Source organism: Trichechus manatus, unplaced genomic scaffold (genome assembly GCF_000243295.1).
Source record: "Trichechus manatus latirostris isolate Lorelei unplaced genomic scaffold, TriManLat1.0 scaffold00068, whole genome shotgun sequence".
Classification (NCBI taxonomy): domain Eukaryota; kingdom Metazoa; phylum Chordata; class Mammalia; order Sirenia; family Trichechidae; genus Trichechus; species Trichechus manatus.
Window position 1 is genome coordinate 12,944,371 of NW_004444004.1, and position 17,027 is coordinate 12,961,397.

General features: G+C 39.9%; 1 protein-coding gene across 2 annotated transcripts in view; it reads left to right on the top strand.

The window, feature by feature from the left end:
* Positions 1–17,027, top strand: part of IL13RA1 (interleukin 13 receptor subunit alpha 1) — a 59,580-nt gene that overhangs the window by 26,816 nt on the left and 15,737 nt on the right. Inside the window, exons 6-12 of one of the 2 annotated variants that reach the window (XM_023734489.1) lie at positions 1,340–1,518; positions 3,454–3,602; positions 7,193–7,222; positions 7,507–7,639; positions 10,984–11,080; positions 13,121–13,205; positions 15,513–16,989. In XM_023734489.1, the coding sequence (XP_023590257.1) occupies positions 1,340–1,518; positions 3,454–3,602; positions 7,193–7,222; positions 7,507–7,639; positions 10,984–11,080; positions 13,121–13,205; positions 15,513–15,533 (694 nt within the window). In that variant the 3' untranslated portion in view covers positions 15,534–16,989. Of the gene's footprint in view, positions 1–1,339; positions 1,519–3,453; positions 3,603–7,192; positions 7,223–7,506; positions 7,640–10,983; positions 11,081–13,120; positions 13,206–15,512; positions 16,990–17,027 lie in introns of those variants that run through there. The other variant, XM_023734488.1, reaches the window with a different exon arrangement.

Consider the following 17,027-nt stretch of genomic DNA (forward strand, 5'->3'; position numbering starts at 1 on the left):
AAAAAAAAAAACAACAAAAAAAGAAATGCCCTCAGAGATCCCTCTGCACGTCTGTGGAAGCTGAAGGGTAGTTCCTTGCCACGCAGCATTGCCTGGCCAGAAAGGGCTCCCAACTGAAGAAAAGGAAAAGAAAACAAAGAAACAATTCAAAACAGACAAATGAACAAAAGCCCGGGATCCCACCAGTGCGGCAGCCCAGACCAGGAAGCAGCTCCACACTCGAACGGAGCTGTGCAGCCCCTCGGGAAGAAGCAAAGATGGCACACGGAGCCAGGTACTCGAGCGAAAGGAGGGGGAGGTGGCGAGAGGCAAGTATGTAATCAAAAGAATCAGAAAAAAAAGCAACACTTGCAGCCAACAAATGGCACTCAGAGAGCCAGCTAGTGCGGGCTGGTGTTTCTGGACAAGAGACTGTGTCCACGGGAAGCAGAGGGGGCTGAGTGTGGGTGAAGAAGGGTAGAGAGTGGGAAAGCGTATATCACAAATTACCGGAGCTCTGCAGCCTCTCAGGAAGAAGCAAAGATGGTGCGCGGAGTGAGGTACTCGAGTGAAAGGAGGGGGAGGTGGCAAGAGGGTAGGAAGAAATCAAAAGAAGCTGAAAAAAGCAACACTATCAGCCAACAAATGGCACTCACAGAGCCGGCCCGTTCGGGTGTGTGGAATCCATGCAGCTGGTGTTTCCCGGTCAAAAGATTGTGGCCGCGGGAAGCAGAGGATGCCGAGTCAGGGTGAAGAAGGGTGGGGGGTGGGAAATCGTATAATGCAAATTACCGGTTGTTTTGTCTCCCGCTGGAAGCTCCGTGAGGCTGCTTTCTCGTACTCCCTGTTTGCTGGTCTCCGAAAGGAGTCCAAGATGGCGGATCTGCACTGCGTTAGCTGGTAGGGTACCTCTGCATGAATCTCTCCTCGCTCTCCATTCTCTGTCACTTTTTCTCACTCCATTTGGTGCTTGGCTGAGTTCTTTATCTCTTCATTTGATGTTTTAGGGTTTCAGGATTGTTGTTTTCTCTGTTTGGCTCAGTTTTTCGGACCTTTGCTGTGGAGGGACGGCGTGGTGCTTCTGCCTAGAGCGCCATTTTGCCGGAACTCGCAGATGAGCATTTTTAAGAAGGGTAAAATGCCTATAATTTCCATAGCTATTGAAAATACCAATGTTCATTGAAAAGGGATATTCTTTCTACAGTGTGAAATGGAACATTATAAAATAAAGTTAAAAAAAGGTGTCTTGACCTATTGCAAATATTGTTTTTTCATGGACATTTCCTTCATGAAAAAAAAAATCTGCCTTTTTTCTTTCTTAAAAGTAATGCAAAAGGTTGTCTCACTTTTTATCTTGTAGGCACAGCAGCCTGGAAAAAATTCTTCGGTGTGAAAACATCTATAACGAAGGTCAACGTATTGGTTGTTCCTTTAATCTGAAGGATCCCAGTTTAGAACAAGGTAGCATCCAAATAATGGTCAAGGATAATGCAGGAAAAATTAGACCATCCTTCAATGTAGTGCCTTTAAATTCCCATGGTAAGTTTTAGAAGTCCTCTATGATAGTGGGGATAAAAGTGTTATGTTTTTTGAACAATCGATACAAATAAAAGATGATTATGGTCTTAACATCTTCTCAAAACAAGGGACTGTATTTAAGGATATCTTTCTTTCATAGGGAGCCCTGGTGGCACAGTAGTTAAGAGATTGGCTGCTGACCAAAAAGTCGGCAGTTAGAATCCACCAGCCCCTCCTTGGAAACCTTTTGGAGCAGTTCTACTCTGTCCTGTCGGGTCACTATGAGTCAGAATCTACTCCATGGCAACAAGTTTGGGTTTGGGTTTTGGTTCTTTGATAGATCCTTTTAAAGAAGCAAGCTTGGAAATTTTAATATTTATTGAGCACACGTTTTGCCAGATGTTTTGTCCCTGTTTACTTATGAACATTCTGAGACTTAGAGGAATTGAAGAACTGAGACTGGCACCCAGCCTTTCTGACTCTAAGATCTCTTCTCTTTTCACTTATGCTACTTGAGAGGATGATACTACAGAATAAACACGATCATATATACTTCCTGAATTAGCTATCTCTTAGTTAGAAAATGCTTAGAATCCATGTGGTATAATAAGGGATGATATTAAAAATATTTAACACTCTGAATGGCACAGGCATTAAGCCATCAGAACAAGCAGTGTAGCGTACCTGGGCATATCAGCTGAGTGTCGGCCTATTAGAAAGAGCCCTCAACATGAAACCACAGTATCCGGTTGAGGTCCTACCTCCTCCCCTTTGGACAAGGCATATAAACTCTCTTCAACTGGTCCTCACCTGTAAAATGGGGTGCATGGTTCCCTTGACCTCAAAGGATTATTGTAAGTTCCAAATGATACAAGGTATACACAAGCATTTTGTAAATCTCTAAAGCAGAATACGGTAAGCATCACGGTTTATTTATTTGTTGTAATATCCTAACAGGGAGCTCAGATTCTGTCCAAATGGTATAAATGATTTATAAGCAAATAGTCATCAAATGAAAAATACTCCCAAGCCTTGGAGCAGAACACTATTTAACATGCCTTTAGATAGTCATGGAAATGAATTCTAATAGTGGACTAAAGGCAGTTTAGTTTGTAGGTCAGGGGAGGGAAGTCAGGGAAGCTTGAGGAATGGGGTAATCTGAAGCAAAGCCCTTCTCTTTCCTTCCCCTTGCTTGGCACATTGTCCTAGATGGACCTTTTATTTTGCTGCTCTTCTTGGATGTTAATGGTGACTTAAAAGATGATCCTTCTCAGCTAGAAGATGACATTTTCCAGTTGTTTTCTGTTAATTATTCATTGTCTTCTATTGCTTGATCTTAAGCATAGCTGACTCCTGAAAATCCAAATTGATTGGCAAAGAGCCCTGGTGGCACAAACGGTTAAGCATTTGGCTGCTAAATGAAAGGTTGGCGGTTCAAAGCTACCAGCTCCACGTGAGAAAGACCTGGCCATCTGCTTCCGTGAAGATTACAGCCAAGAAAACCCTATGGGGCGGTTCTGCTGTGTCACATGGGGTCGCTATGAGTCAGAATGGACTTGACAGCACATAACAACAACATTTTTAATTGTAGTCTTTGATTGGCATGAATGAGTGACAGCTGGGGAAGCCCCTTGTACCTGGTGCCTTAAATCTATCAGCTGAAGGCACATTTGGAGCCCAGCACTCCTTTTCTGTATTCTATATCTTGCAACTGGATGTCCTGATAATAGCCTGACCCTTTTCTAACTCGATGCAGGTCAGAGTTCAGCTCTAAATAAACTTGCTCCATTAATTGTGACTAACCAGGAATTCTAGAACTATATGTCTGATCATATAGGGCCATTAAAAGCATCAACTCTATTTTAATTTAACTTCGTGAACTTCATTATCCCTACTTGTATATGTATCTCATCAAAATAAACTCTGGAAGCTAATTTGTATTCTTCTATCTTTCAGTGAAACCTGATCCTCCAGATATTAAAAATCTCTCCTTCAAAAACGATGGCTTGTATGTGGAGTGGAAGAATCCGGAGAATTTTCAGAGCACATGCTTACTTTACGAAGTAGAAGTCAATAACAGCCACATTGTTTCAGAAATTTTTCCCGTAAGTTTTTTCTTTATTTTGGTTTTATTTAGATATTTTTCTTCTCACTTGAATTTATCACCGTGTAATAAGTTAAAATAGCAATGAAATGTAGCTCTTAGATTTGTCACCTTAAGCTGCTGATGATAATGATGCTTCTTTTCTGAAACAGAGCATGGTAGAAGGGTTGCGCATTTATGGTAGTCTGGTTTAAGCCATTCATTAACTCATTTGCTCAACAAATTTTTATTAAGTATTTACCACATGCCAGGCACTGTTTTATGTGCTGAGATAAGGCAGTGAACATGACATGTGACAAACAAGTTGTTGTTTTTTTCCCTCCATGAAACTTACATGCTAGAAAATAAGTTTGTAAATGAAGAAGCTAATTTCAGAGAATAAACATTAGGAAGAAAATACAATGGGGTAATGAAATAGAGAATGACTGGGAGGACGTGAGGGAACGTTAGGTAGGGCAGTCATCTGAAGTGATGACATTTGAGATGAAACCAGAATGATGAGCAGGAGCTAATCATGTGAAGATCTGGAGGTAGAGGGAACAGCAAGTACAAATATTCTGTGGCAGTAATGAACTGGGCATGTTTGAGAAGCAGAAAGGAGGCTGATGTGGCCAAAACATAGTAGGAAAAGATGTCTAAGCAGTAGGCAGGAATCAGGTCATGTAGATATTTGGAGGCTCTGGTAAGGCCATTCAGTTTTCTTGGACTTTGTGGCAATTAAGTTGTCAAATTCAAGTAGTCAGCATTTGTTGGATTGTGTATGCTAGTCAGACTCTAACATGAAATATGCTAATTAGAGGTTGCTGTGGGACATTGGCCAGAATGTGGCATAACCTCCGGGCATCAGTCCTATTGTTACACTTTGGACTAGAGGTCACAAACTAGGGCCTTATACATTTTTTTTTGTTTGGACCACAAAGTAAGGTTTTGTTTGTTTATTAAATTTGAATGTTTTGCCCAGATTTAAAATTGTAGTACCTGAGGACTATAGTTTCCATAAGGTGGCGCCTTAAGACCCCTGGGACTGCTCCAGTCACTTATTGCTACCTGCCTGGCCCTGTGCGCACTTGAGTTTTAGAGGTTAGAAACCAAGTGTTTTGTGTCTTCTACTGGCTTTTAAAGAAGCCCAGCACCTTGCATGTGGGCGAATTCTTTGGTCTAGTTATTTAATTAATCATGGGAGTTTCAAAATGCTTACTAAAATAGTTCAGTGTTGACAGGTTGTAACTCCAGAGAGAGTGACCAGAGCCATAGTTGAACAGAGCCTTTCTGGGAATTTGCAGATGAATCTGTCTCCTGAAATGTAACAATCATTATTAGTATCAGAAACTATAGTATCCCCATACAATACCATGAAGGGAAAAGCAAAGGACAACCAAGTGGGGTGGGGGGTAGTGCTTGGATTTACAACAAAGTGAGTTATCAGAAAGTTGAAATATACTTGATACTCCAGCCTTTACTGTTCTTTTCTCTCTGAAATCTTGGCGCACATGCTATTTGTATTACTCATTTTGGCACTGAATTGTGCCCTGCTGTTTAACCTGATCATGTGTGTATGTCTTGTCTCTCCACTGAAAATATAAGCTCTGGTAGGGAGGAGTTGGGATATCTACTTTGTGCTGTTCCTGCTACTAATAGTAGCTAGCATGTATTGAGTGATTACTATATACCAGGTACTTTGATAAGCACTGTACCTGCATTATCTCATTTAATTCTCACAATAACCCTAAGGAGCTAGGTCCTGTTATTTTGTCCCCATTTTACAGATGAGCAAACCTAGCGTCAGAGGTTAAGCCTGAGGTTGCATTTCTCGTGACAGTAAAGATTTAAGCAAAGTTCTAACTCCAAAGCTTGTATTTTTAACCACTGGGGACCACCTCAATACTTCCTCTTGATAGTTATAGCTATCATTTATTGAGTGTTTGAAGCTCTGGTGGCACAGTGGTTAAGGGCTTGGCTGCTAACCAAAAGGTTGGCAGTTTGAATCCACCAGCCACTCCTTGGAAACCCTATGTGGCAGTCCTGCTCTGTCCTATAGGGTCACTATGAGTCGGAATCCACTCGACGGCAACGGGTTTGGTATTGAGTGTTTACGATATGCTACAAAGATACATGTTTCTAAGTGCTTCTTATGTGGTAGCTCGTTTGAGTCTCATAACACTGTGAAATGAGTACTGTTTTAACCTACATTTTATTGAAAAACTGAGGCTCAGAGAGATTAAGTAACTTGATACAGGCCACACAGATCTAAAGTCAGTATGACTTCAAATGTTGGTCTCTATGTATTATACTTTGACCAAGAATACTTGGTATAAGCATCACTTAGTAAATTCTTGTTGAATTGAGTTACCTTTTCTACAAACTTCTGAACTGAAGAAAACACATATACTATGAGAATTATCTACCTAAATCAGAGCTATAATCTATATGAAATTAAGTGTTTATATACTAAGGAAGACCGAAGAAGAATTGATGCCTTTGAATTATGGTGTTGGCAAAGAATATTGAATATACCATGGACTGCCAAAAGAACAAACAAATCTGTCTTGGAAGAAGTATAGCCAGAATGCTCCTTAGAAGCAAGTATGGCGAGACTACATCTCACATACTTTGGACATTTGGATAGTTTCCAGCTTGGATTTCTTTATGAACAGTGTTGTAATGAATATTTGTGCACTTGTCTCTTCGTACACATGTTCATACATTTCTGTTGGCCATATATGTAGGCATATATGAGTCACGGGGTTACATATGGTCATCTCTAGTAGATAAGAAACAGTTTTCCAAAATGCTTGTGGCAATCTACACTACTAACAGCAGAAATTGAGAGTTTTAGATACTTTACATCCTCACCAACACTTGGTATTGTCTGGTAGGTGTGTGTATTGGTATCTTGTGGTTTTAATTTGCATTTCCCTGTTGACTAATGAGGTTAAACACTTTTTTATATGTTTATTGGAAATTTGCATATCCTCTTGTGTAATGGGTTCTGTTGGGTTGTCTGTCTTTTCCTTACTGATTTGTAGGGAATATGTGTGTGTGTGTGTGACATATATAATAATACTATATACAAGTCCTTTGTCAGAAATTGCACCTATCTTCTCCCATGCTATGCATCACCTTTCTATTTTCTTAATATGGTGTCTTTTGTTGAACAGAAGAAATTTTTAGTTTTAATATAGACCACTTTAGAAAAATTTTTCCTTTATGGTTAATTTTTTTCATCCTGTTTAAGAAAAATCTTTTCCTACTTCGTGATCATGAAACTGTTCTCCTATGTTTTCACCTAAAAGCTTGCTTTATTTATATATTTATTTATTCATGTATTTTACCTTTCACATTTAGATCTGCAATCCATCTGAAATTGATTTTGCAAATAGTGTGAGGTAGGGGGTCAATATTCTTTTTTTTCCCATATGCATATATAATTGACCCAGCACCACTAATTAAAAAGACCAACCTTTTCCCACTATACCTGGTCCTCTTTTAATGAGATAAAAGGAAAGCTTGTTGAAAACTGTTAAATGACATAAAATGTGTTTTTTAAATTTTTGGACTCATTGTCTTTTTTTTATTTTTTTTATTTTCAAGGTTGAAGAGATCAAATGTCAGAGTTCAGAGGTCAGTAAATTCAAATTTAGCTATTTGTGCTTAGAGTTACAGAGCAACCGGGGGTGGGGCAGCATGGGCAATAGCCTAAATGTGTACTGCTTTGAGGAAAAAAAAAAAAACTTTGTTCTGTGGCTTGTTGCCATTTTTTTTTCGGGAGTCAAAGTCAGATAATTTAATTGCAGTGTAAGTTTTAACCATATGCAGAATTTGGCAGACAATTATATTAGGGTTCAGTAGCAGAGAAAGAGAATAAACTGATACTATTCCTTGTGTATTTTTATTTTGTATCCAAGGGTAGAATCTGTTTGTTGTTCCCCAGTGTTCTTCCTGATACTTTGAACACAGTCAGAATAAGAGTCAAAACAAATAAATACTGCTATGAAGATAACAACCTCTGGAGTAATTGGAGTCAAGCCATGAGTATAGGTAAGAGAACAGAATTTCATTAAAATTTAAAACACTGATGCATGGAAACTAAGCTAAAGCAGAAAATAGACTGAGGGAAGGGGATGTTCTATTCTCTTGATATCAGCCAGAGAATAGTTAAAATTGAAATTTTTTTTTCTATTTAATTACTGTCAAATCACCCAAGGTTAATTTACAATATACAGCTCTTTGAAAATCCACAATCCAAATAGTGTTTTCCTGTCCTGAACAAAAATATAGAAGGCAGGCATGTGCAAATCTGCAGATCCTACAATGCTAGAGGACTGTCCTATGTGCTGGATGACAGAATCAAGAGTGGAACAATGACGTTGGTGGCATTTTTTTGTGTGTACTTGAAGTGAAAGTTCACAATTCAAGTCAGTTTCTCATACAAAAATTTATACATACATTGCTATGTGACCCTAGTTGCTCTCCCTGTAATGTGACAGCACACTCCTTTCCACCCCTGATTTCCCAAGTCTATTCAACCAGCTCCTGTCCCATTTTGCCTTCTCATCTTGCTTCTGGACAGGAGCTGCCCACTTGGTCTCATGTATCTACTTCAGCTAAGAAGTACTCTCTTCACGAGTATCATTTTATGTCCCATAGTCCAGTCTAATCTATGTCTGAAGAGTTGGCCTCAGGAATGATTTTAGTTTTGGTCTAACAGAGAGTCTTGGGGCCATGTCTTTCTGGGTCCATCCAGTCTCAATCAGACCATTAAGTCTGGTCTTTTTACTAGAATTTGAGTTCTGTACCCCACTTTTCTACTGCCCGTCAGGGACTCTCTGTTGTGTTCCCTGTCAGGGCGGTCGTTGGTGGTAACCGGGCACCATCTAGTTTTTCTGGTCTCAGACCGATGGAGTCTCTGATTTATGTGGCCCTTTCTGTCTCTTCGGCTAATACTTTCCTTGTGTCTTTGGTGTTCTTCACTCTCTTTTAGTCCAGGTGGTTGGGACCAATTGATGTATCTTAGATGGCCGCTTGCTAGCTTTTAAGACCCCAGATGCCACTTATACCTTGGTGGCATTTAATGGAGATAAATCTGTACCTAGGTTTGGAAGAAATTAATTTACCTAGTTATTGAGAGGCTGATCAAGCTATGTACCAAGCTCAAGTACAGGATTGGAAAGACCTGTAGTTTATGTGTGTGTTGTGAGATGGAGTCTAGGGTTTTTTGTTTGTTTGTTTGTTTGTTTTACTGTAAGCTTAATGTGTGACTCAAGGCTTAAATATCCCCAAAAGGCGTATGCAGTCTTAGGTAGCAGTAATAGTATAGCACCCAGAACAAGGGAATGCTGTGGGGTGGGGCACAGTGGTCTGGCCAGATCAGAGGTGTACAGTATTTCATTCTGGGTACCACGCTGTAGGAGATGCATTGGCAGACTGGAATCTATCCTTGAAACGATAACCAGTATGTTGAAGGGCCTCAAAATTTGGCAAGGAACTACTGATAAAATAACTTTGAAAAGTCATGATTGCTGATGTTAGTACTAATATTTGAGGTATTGTCAGGTAGAAGAGGGAATAGGCTATCCTTTTTGGCTCCAGGGGGCAAAATAGGCAACTTAAGACTTTTTCTAAACAACTGTCTGCCAGTTGGATAGATGGCTTGGTGAGGTAGTCAATTCCCTATTAATTGAAAGGCTGAGCAAGCTGTGTTCCAGGTGTGGTTATATTAGTCACCTATTGCTGTGTAACAAAATACCCCAAAAGTTAGTGACGTAAAACAAAACACATTTATTATCTCACAGTTTCTTTGGGTCAGGAATCTGGGTACAGCTTAGCTAGTTATCTCTGTCTCAGGCCTCTCATGAAGTTGTGGTCAAGCTGTCCACTAGGGCTACAGTCTCAATCTGAAGGCTTGACTGGGGCTGGAGAATCCACTTCCAAGCTCACTCATGTGATTGTTGGCAAACCTCAGTTCCTCACTGGCTTCTGGATAGAGGCCTCCTTCAGTTCTTAGCCACTCAGAGCTCTGTAGAGGATTGCCTCATGACATGGTAGCTGGCTTCCCAAGTGACTGATCCAAGCGAGAGAGATTGTGTGAGAGTGCGTGAGAGAACACCCAGTATGGAAAACCACAGTCCTTTATAACCTAACCTTGGAAATGATATACCATCACTGCTACTAATTTATTCTTTAGAAGAGAGTCAGTTAGTCCAGCCCACACTCAAGGAGAGGGAATTATAGAAGGGTGTGAATACCAGAAGGTGGGGATCACTTGGGGCCATCTTAAAAACCAAACCAAACTCGTTTCCATCTAATTGATTCTGACTCATAGCAACCATAAGGACAGAGTAGAACTGCCCCATAGGGTTTCCAAGGAGTGGCTGGTGGAGTCAAACTACTGACCTTTTGGTTAGCAGCCGGACTTTTAACCACTGTGCCACCAGGGCTCTGGGGCCATCTTAGAGGCTGCCTAATACAGTAGTGCTAGACCCTGATAACGCTTTCTAAGTGCTCCTGGTCTAGTGGGAAAAATGAACATATAAATAGACAAATGCTATTCTGTGTGTTAGGTGCAGCAAGGCAGTTACTAACAGGCTTTGGAATTGGACCGTGCTGGATTTGAGGCCTTACTCCATCACTTACTAAAGCTTTCTGGATAAGTCACTAACCTCTTTGAGCCTTATCCTTCTCATCTGTATAAATTGGAGATAATAATATCTACCTTTGTAGCATAAATATGAGATAAGCATGTAAAAGCACCTAGTATGATGTCAGAAAAGGTCCCTGGGTGGCGCAAACAGTTTGCGCTCGTGTACTAACCTAAAGGTTGGTGGTTCAAACCCACCCGACAGCACCATGGAAAAAAGGCCTGGCGATATGCTTCCGTAAAGATTATAGCCAAGGAAACCCTATGGAGCAGTTCTACTATATAACACGTGGGGTCGCCATGAGTCGGAATTGACTCGACAGCAATGGGTTTGGTTTGATTTATGGTGTCAGAAGCATAGTAGGTGCTCAATTAAGAAGAGTAGTAGTGGCAGTTATTGTTATGATTATTTTAGGTGTTCATGATAACATAACTAATAAACAATAAGGAAATATACTCACTGTGTTAATTAAATGACATTTAATAGATGTGACATCTTTGTTAATAGTATATGAAACCAGTTAAGATTTCCTGCTTTCTAAAGGTGATTCTTAAGGTATTTACTCACCCAGGGAATTTCAGGCACCAGAGCAGGACTTTTTTTTTTTAACTATTAAGGTATAGAGTTTTAGAAAATAGGCTGGAGTAGGGGGGCAGAAGTGTCTGTGCTCTCACGAGTCCAAGACAACTTTTGTTTGCTTTATTTCTAAAAGGGATTTTCTCTTTGCTTTCTTCCATTTTCCAGGTGAGAAGACCAGCTCTACATTCTACATCACCATATTACTCATCATTCCAGTCATTGTTGCAGGAGCAATCATAGTCCTTCTGCTTTACCTAAAAAGGTAAGGCAGCTGCCCAGGCAGGTTCTGCAGTTTCTGCTAGCCTGGATGCTAAGGGTATTACTCTTTGTGCTGGTGTTTTATGTTTGCCCAGTGTATTAGAAGCATTGTAGCCAAAAGTTGCTTTTGGTAGTATGGAACGGCAAAGAAGTATTCTTGTGCCCATTTTCTGTTACGGAAGATGTTGAATTAGTTGCCCAGGGTTCTGTCCAGACACTGCTTCCTTTGCACTTATTTAGAATTGTTGAATAGGCCCTATGTTCACTTTATGCTTTCAAACGAATGGAAGTTTAGAAATGGAGACTATTACTAATTAAATGACTTGTCTAGTATTAACGCAAGGGAGGCTGCTACTTAATGCTGTAAGAGAGAGAACTTCACCAGGTTGGGCTTGTTCCTTGAGAATGTTTTACTTTCTCTCACCACAGTGACTAGTCTGGTGCTGGGATTTGCTCTTGCAGTAAATGCTTAAGGTTGAAATAAAGTTATTAAGCTGGATACAGAACTAATATTTTATCATCATTTTAATTTCAATCATCCAACATACATTTAGTGAGTGCCTATTTATGCGCCAGAGCCCTGGTGGCGCAGTGGTTAAGAGCTCAGCTGCTAACCAAAAGGTTAGCAGTTCGAATCCACCAGCCGCTTCTTGGAAACCCAGTGGGGCAGTTCTACTCTGTCGCTATGAGTCGGAATTAACTTGATGACAACGTTTTTTTTTCAAACGTTCCAGGCATTGTTCTAGGTGCTAGGGCTGTAGGGAAAGTGACATCTGAGGAGAGACTCAAAGGAGTGAACCATTTAGATGTTTGAGGAAAGAACATTCCAGACTAACGGGACAGCAAGTACAAAGACCCTGAGGGTGGAATGAGCTTGATGTGTCTGGCTGGCACCAAGTGTGCAAGGGGGAGAGTGGCAGGAGATGAGGCTGGAGAGGTTGACGGGGGCAGATCATGCAGGCCATGGCAAAGAACTGAGATTTTATGCTAACAATGATGGGGAAACATTGGAGGGTCTTAAGCAGGGGAGAGATGTGATCTGATTTACTGTCATATAAAATCACATCATTCTAGTTGCTGAGTGAGGAATCGACTTGGGCAAGAATGGAAGCAGGTGGACTAGTTAGGAGGCATTACAGTGTTTTGGGGGAGAGCTGATGGTATCTTGGGCTAGGGGTTAGCAATGGAGGTAGTAAAAAGTGGTCAGATGTGGGATATGTTTTGAAGGGTAGAAATGATAGGTCTTGCTGATGGTTGGTCTGTAAAGATGTGAGTGAAATTAAGGATTCAAGGATAGCTCTCAAATTTTTGGCTTGAGCAACCAAGTATTGGTGGCATTTACTGAGACAGAGATTGGTGAAAAGAGCTGGCTTTAGGGGAAAGATGAGGAGTTCAGTTTTGAACATGTTAAGATTGAGATGAATAGTAGATAGAAATGTTAAATAGGCAATTGGATTTATGGATCTGGATTAAGGGAGAGGTCTGGAAATAGAACTTTGGATGTCCTTGACATGTAAATGGATTTAAAGCCCCAAAACTGTAAGAGACCACTCAGACAGTGAGATAGAGAAGGGAAGGGAAGAGGACAAAGGACTGAACCCTTGGGCACTGCAATGTTCAGAGACCTGGGAGATGAGCAGGTCCACCAAAGAGCATTGGAAGATTCAAAAATGGAGAGGAGAGAAGCAAAAAGGAGAAAGAAAAGTTAAAGAAGAATGTCCCCTGTTCTCAGAAGATTTTTTTTCAAAATTATAAACAGCAAGCCACCATCTGGTTTATTATAAACAAAGCACTGTTATTATTTAAATTTTAAGATACTGCTAATTTGCTTATCCTGACGGTCCCTTTGCCCTACCGAAACTTGATGCTCTTAAGACATCAATTTTCCATAGCCTGTTTCAGAAATTTCTTTACAACTGCTTCATCACTAAAGGGGATTTGTATTCCTTGTCTTTTGTTCAAGCCTTCTTTTAATATGGCTGTATTTAGGTAGAATGTTCCTGTGGGCTGGCAGGTTTGACCCAGAATATCTGTTTTCTTAAAGGCTGAAGATCATTATATTCCCTCCAATTCCTGACCCTGGCAAGATTTTTAAAGAAATGTTTGGAGACCAGAATGATGATACCCTGGTAAGCAACTCTAATAGTTGTATCCTGCAGACTTTCATGCCAGAATTTGTGGCTAGGAAACCTGAGACCTTATGGCAACAAAAGGATTCGAGGTTACTGTGATAAATATATTTATCTAAATAAAGGAATAAGAACACTAAATGAAATAAGTATCAGTATCATTATATATATCTTAAATTAGTAATGCTAGACACAGGGCAGTTAATTTAGGAAAGTAATACAGCCTGGACTCTGGAATCAGATTATCTGGATTCAGATCTCTGCTCTGTCATTTACCATCTTTTTGACCTTGGGTAACTTCCTTAATCTTTCTGTGCCTCAATTTTCCCATTTGTAAAGTGGGGGATAGCTCCTGCTTATAGTGTTAATATGTGGATTAAATTAATTTAATACATAAAAACCACTTAGTGTGCCTGGCACACTTCATAAGTGTAAGTGATTAGTATTACTGTTGATAATGATTTTCATTTATCTTTAATCCCCAAATAATTCTTAGAATATTGGGTGATTCACAAAGGCCGTAATGATAGTTGGGATAAGGAAGGCAGGGAGGCTGATGTGCTATCAGAGGAGAATTCGTCTGGATAACTTTCTCACCAAGTCATTGTCACAGACAGTGCGTAACTCTGCTAGACCTGGGGTATAGGGCACTGCTAGGCAGGTAGGCCCAGAAGCCAGGTATCTGATGGGGAGATTATACACCATAACTGGGGTGAGTATGGCAAACAGTGATTCTTCAACTTTAATTGATTCACAGTCAACTGGAGTTTTTGTAAGAAATAGAGATTACTGGGTCCTACCACCTGCAGTTCTGATTCAGCAGGTCCGGGGTGGGGCCCAGGAATCTGCATATTTAACAGGAGCCCACAAGTGATTCCTATCTTGGTAAGGCAGTCTGTGCACCACATTTTGACAATCACTGTTACAGATATTTTCCTTAGGATAATCCCTGTCTATTTCTTCATTTCACCAGCTAGTGTGAATAGGTGCTAGAGTTTCGGAATTGTACAACTACTCTAACAGCAACTGTAACCAGTTCTTGAAACTCTAATATGTGCCAGGCCGTGAATTAGGTGCTTTGCTTATATTACCTCATTGGATCCTCATAACCACCCTATGAAGTAGGTGCTGTTAGTCCCATTTTACAGATGGGGAAATTGAGCCTCAGTGAGGTTAAATAACTTAGCTGAGGTCACACAGGTGGTAAGGTAGGATTTGAACCAGGATTGTCTGATTGCAGAGTTCTCTCTCTGCTTTCCTCAATGCTGCATTGCCTTGTGTAAGATAGAATGTTTGTCCTCAAGACTCTCACCGTCGCCTAAGAGTGCTGTATGATAGAAGTAGAGGGTTGGGATAGGGGAGTTCTGACAGAAAGATTTGGAGTCACATTATGGCCTTATATGGTAGGTCATTGGGAATATCATTCTGACAACAATCTGGAGGGAATGGGTTAAACCAGGAAGGCACTAGCATGGTAGCAAATGGAGAACCTAGGCCTGAATTTGCCCCATAGGTATTTTGTTTGGCCAGCATGGTGTATTTAAAATTTTTCAGTTTGTAGTCTTAGGCGGAGCACACATTCTCCAATTAGTCACAGGCTCTACCCTCCCAATTATATTACACATTGTGGTTTCACATGTTGATCTAACATGCCAGGCTCCTGAAAGGCATTTGAATTTGCTACCTGTCTTAGCATAATGGAAACTAGTTAAAATACCATGGCACAAATGCACAATATCTGTGAAAACATGTTTGGACTCACTAATATATGTGAGACATGTCAACTGAAGCACTGAGGAGATACAAATTTTCAGCCTAATAAAATTCTAAAAAGTGATACTATCTAGTGTTAACAAGGAGACGGGGAAACTGGTACATTTTATACACTTGCTGGTGGACTGTAAAATGATATATATCCTTTCTGGAGGTGCAGTGTGATGGATTGCTTTTGTGAGGCCTTTCTCGCCATGGTATTGTAACTCCCACCCAAGTGATTGGTTGGGACTGTGGGAATAAGGAAATTGTGGCCCACCGAAGGGATTGGTCAGTTTTACCATCCTGATAGGCTTAAAATGAGCCATCCCAGAGAGAGAGAGAGAGAATTGGTAAAGATGGCAGAGAGAGGAGGCATGTCTGACCTGTACCTCATAGGAATTAGTCTTGGACTGTTGATCTTGATTACCCTTCCCCCTTGTGAAATTAGAGGAGGTCAGACAACGAGACGCCCACGCCATTTTTGCAGGAGGACAACTTCGCAAAATGTAACAATCTTTGATGTGACAATCCTTGATCTTGTTATGCTTTTAGGAATCTAGTTTAAGAAAATAATCCAACAATGCCATGAAGATGGACAGTGCAGCAATCGTTTCTAACATAAACAATTACAAACCAATGGAACATCAACAATGGAGGATTAGTTAAAAAAATTAAAAGTTGAGTTTTCTAAGCATTTAATGTCATAACAAAATATGATAGAAGAGTAAAAGAACATCATAAATGTGTACTTATATTGCTATCCTAATTTTTTAAAAAAAATATTAATATATACATAGAATAATGATTGAAAGGAAATGGGTCAAAATGATCATCTCGGGCAGAAGGATTGTGGGTAATAGATATTATTTTCTCTCTACTTGTCTGAATTTTCCAAATCACCTATAATGAGCATGTATTACTTTTATAATAAAAAAATCCCTGTATCAGTCATTAAGGGAACAAAGAACATTACAGTCATCCACGGCTAAGAGCTAATAGGGACTTGAACTTAGGTGGTAGCAGAGGAGATTGATACAAGAGACATTATTAAAGGAAAATAATTAAGACTTGGCGATTCTGTGTGAGTGATGAAAGATGGAGAGAGTAAAAAATTATTTTAAGGTTTCAGGTCTGGATGATTGAATGAATGATGGTAGCACTGACAGCAAAATCAGATCAGTTATCTTAGAGATGGGAAAATCGCTTTTTTCAATTTGCTGTGTAGAGGATAATATGTTGTTTTTGTCCCGATGAGTCAGATAATTCTATAATTTAGTGAGACGCATATACTGACAAGATGGACCACTAAAAGCTTAAGGTGTTTTTGTTTGTGGTGGTTGTAGACCATTAAACAAAATCAGTGCTTTAAAACTAAAAGTATTAAAAAAATGCCAGACAGGGAAAAGGGTAGGAGCAAATTTTCATGTCTGCTTTTTAACCAAATGAATAATCTGCTTTTTTTTTTTTTTTAACGTGGTGGCATTCGTTACAAAGTGAGCTGCATATGCAGCAGAAACACTAGCCTTTGACTTCTAGAATCATCGAATTATAGAATGAATACGGACCTAGAGGCCATCTAATGAGGCAGATGTTTATATGTTTAAGTATTTCCCTTTAGTTATAAATTTCCCAAACTGTAGATTCTAGTCCAACCCCCTCCCTTTACCGATGGGGACATTGGGGGACGTAGAGAAGTTTGTCAAGGACTGTTACACAGAGTTAATTGCAGAACCTGAACTAGAACCCATTCTAGCCCAAAGTTACTGACTCTTAATCCAAGGAAATAACCCATGACCTTTCTGAACACTCTTTTTTTCCACACTACACCATCAATAGTGGTTCTTAAAATTTTTATTTAGGTGTGGTCCCAAATAAAATCTTTAGTATAGTTTTCGTTAAGGTTTCTAGTCTTTCGATGTTTTGTTCATCACTGTAGCAACATTTTGGCCAACAGTGTTTCTTCCTTTTTTTAAAATTTTTTTTATTGTACTTTAGATGAAGGTTTACAGAACAAATAGTTTCTCATTAAACAGTCAGTACACATATTGTTTTATGACATTGGTTAAC